The sequence below is a fragment of the Alexandromys fortis genome, unplaced genomic scaffold, assembly GCF_014885135.2.
Source record: "Alexandromys fortis isolate MF-2015 unplaced genomic scaffold, M_Fortis_MF-2015_v1.1 scaffold_162, whole genome shotgun sequence".
In the NCBI taxonomy this organism is placed as follows: Eukaryota; Metazoa; Chordata; class Mammalia; order Rodentia; family Cricetidae; genus Alexandromys; species Alexandromys fortis.
The window spans coordinates 146,127-147,650 of NW_026068033.1; the positions used below are offsets into that span (position 1 = coordinate 146,127).

The 1,524-nt window shown below is 51.0% G+C and overlaps 1 protein-coding gene across 1 annotated transcript; it reads right to left on the reverse strand.

Moving 5' to 3' along the window:
* Positions 1-453: 453 nt before the first annotated feature.
* On the reverse strand, positions 454-975 carry Krtap11-1 (keratin associated protein 11-1). Its single transcript, XM_050164747.1, has one exon. It carries the CDS (start codon positions 973-975, stop codon positions 454-456), a length of 522 nt encoding a protein of 173 aa, XP_050020704.1.
* Positions 976-1,524: the final 549 nt, after the last annotated feature.

The window sequence follows — 1,524 nt, forward strand, 5'->3', positions numbered from 1 at the left end:
AAACAACAAAACCCCCACAAATAAAAGAGTCAGCTGAGGCATGTGGTTGCAAGGCCAACGAATGCAAGTTTATTGAGAACTACACAGAGCGACAAGCTCCCTCTTTCAGAGACACAAAAGCAGAAGCCAGGAAATACAGCGGCAGGGTGAAGACATGGGCTTTTGGCAACAGAGCCTCTGGAAGTATCACAAGACCTCAGACTGGACTGAGGGTGGCAAAGGCTTCGGAAGCATCAGGAAGCATACACGGCACCAAAAATCAAACCTTAAAGTCATCTTAGTGCTGGTAAGAAAGATTTTAGGGCGTCAAAGGCAGCCTGTGCGTAGCTAGCCGCCAGCAGCTGGGCAGTCAATAACGGTCAGAGGTGAAGTACTCGAGCAGCATACTGGAAGATCCTGGAAACACAGCTGGTAGAGCAGGGAGACTCAGCTGGCTCACTGGCTCCTAAGCATTTAGCAAGTTCTTCGGCAGCTGGACACACAGGACTGCTGGTATGTCCTGGTGACTCCACAGGTTGGTTGGCAGATGGTGGAGATGCCGCCCACTGGTTGGCAGACGGTAGAGATGCCTCCCACTGGTTGGCAGGTGGTTGAGATGCCTCCCACCGGTTGGCAAGAGCTGGAAATGCCTCCCAGGGACTGACAGCCACTGGACACAAAGGTGAGTGGCCGGCTACAGGGAGTTGAGCAGGGATTGGAGACACAGGTAGTCTGTCGATTGCAAGTTACCTGGACAGGAGTGGAGATACAAGAAGTTCTCTGGTAGCATGTTGGCTGGCAGGCAGAGGGCTCACAGCACGACTCCTGACAATGGTCCAGGAGCCAGGAACCAGTTTGGAAGGAACTGGGCAAGTAGATGCCACTCAGGCAGTCTGCCTCACGGGTTGAAGTTGTGGCAACTGGGCTTGCTTGGACAGTGTAACGTCCTCCGACTGGTCTGGAAGAGCAATTTCTTGTGGAGCAGTTGAAAGACATGATGGCAGAGAGAGGCTGCAGTGTCTCCTTGACGTTAGCTGAATTGTGAATGCCCCTTCGGGTTCCTGGGCTTTTATATATCCTTGCTCATGGGTGGGGTCCCTATGCTGGTTGCCTTGGCTTCTTTGGCTCACACCTCCTTGCCTTAGAACATCTTGTGAATCTACAAGTTAATTGTCTCTTGAGAAGCCTGCTCCCTCGTAAAGGCCGTTTAGTAGTTTGGTAACTAAATCATAAGTCCCCTGCACTGTACTTAGTCCGGGTTAAGAATGCTGGTTGACAGCTTCAAAGCTATGGGTCATCCTTACCCACACTTTATCCCCCACTTACCTGCTTGCATCCGATGAGTGTCCGTCCAGCCACAACTCCAAACATGCCACTGTCCTGCCATCACACTCTCCCTTCTGGCCAGGACTGATTACAAGCTCTCGTCCTGCTTGGTTTGTCATTGGCACTTAATATGCTTTAAACATAACTTAATCAGTCACTCTTCCACAGCTAACGGGGCTTCTAATAAGGGGCGTTGCTCATTCAAACTCCTTCATGATA

What these genes read in the sequence shown, in the direction of transcription:
- Krtap11-1 (XM_050164747.1), bottom strand. Translation starts at nt 975, where the DNA reads ATGTCTTTCAACTGCTCCACAAGAAATTGCTCTTCCAGACCAGTCGGA.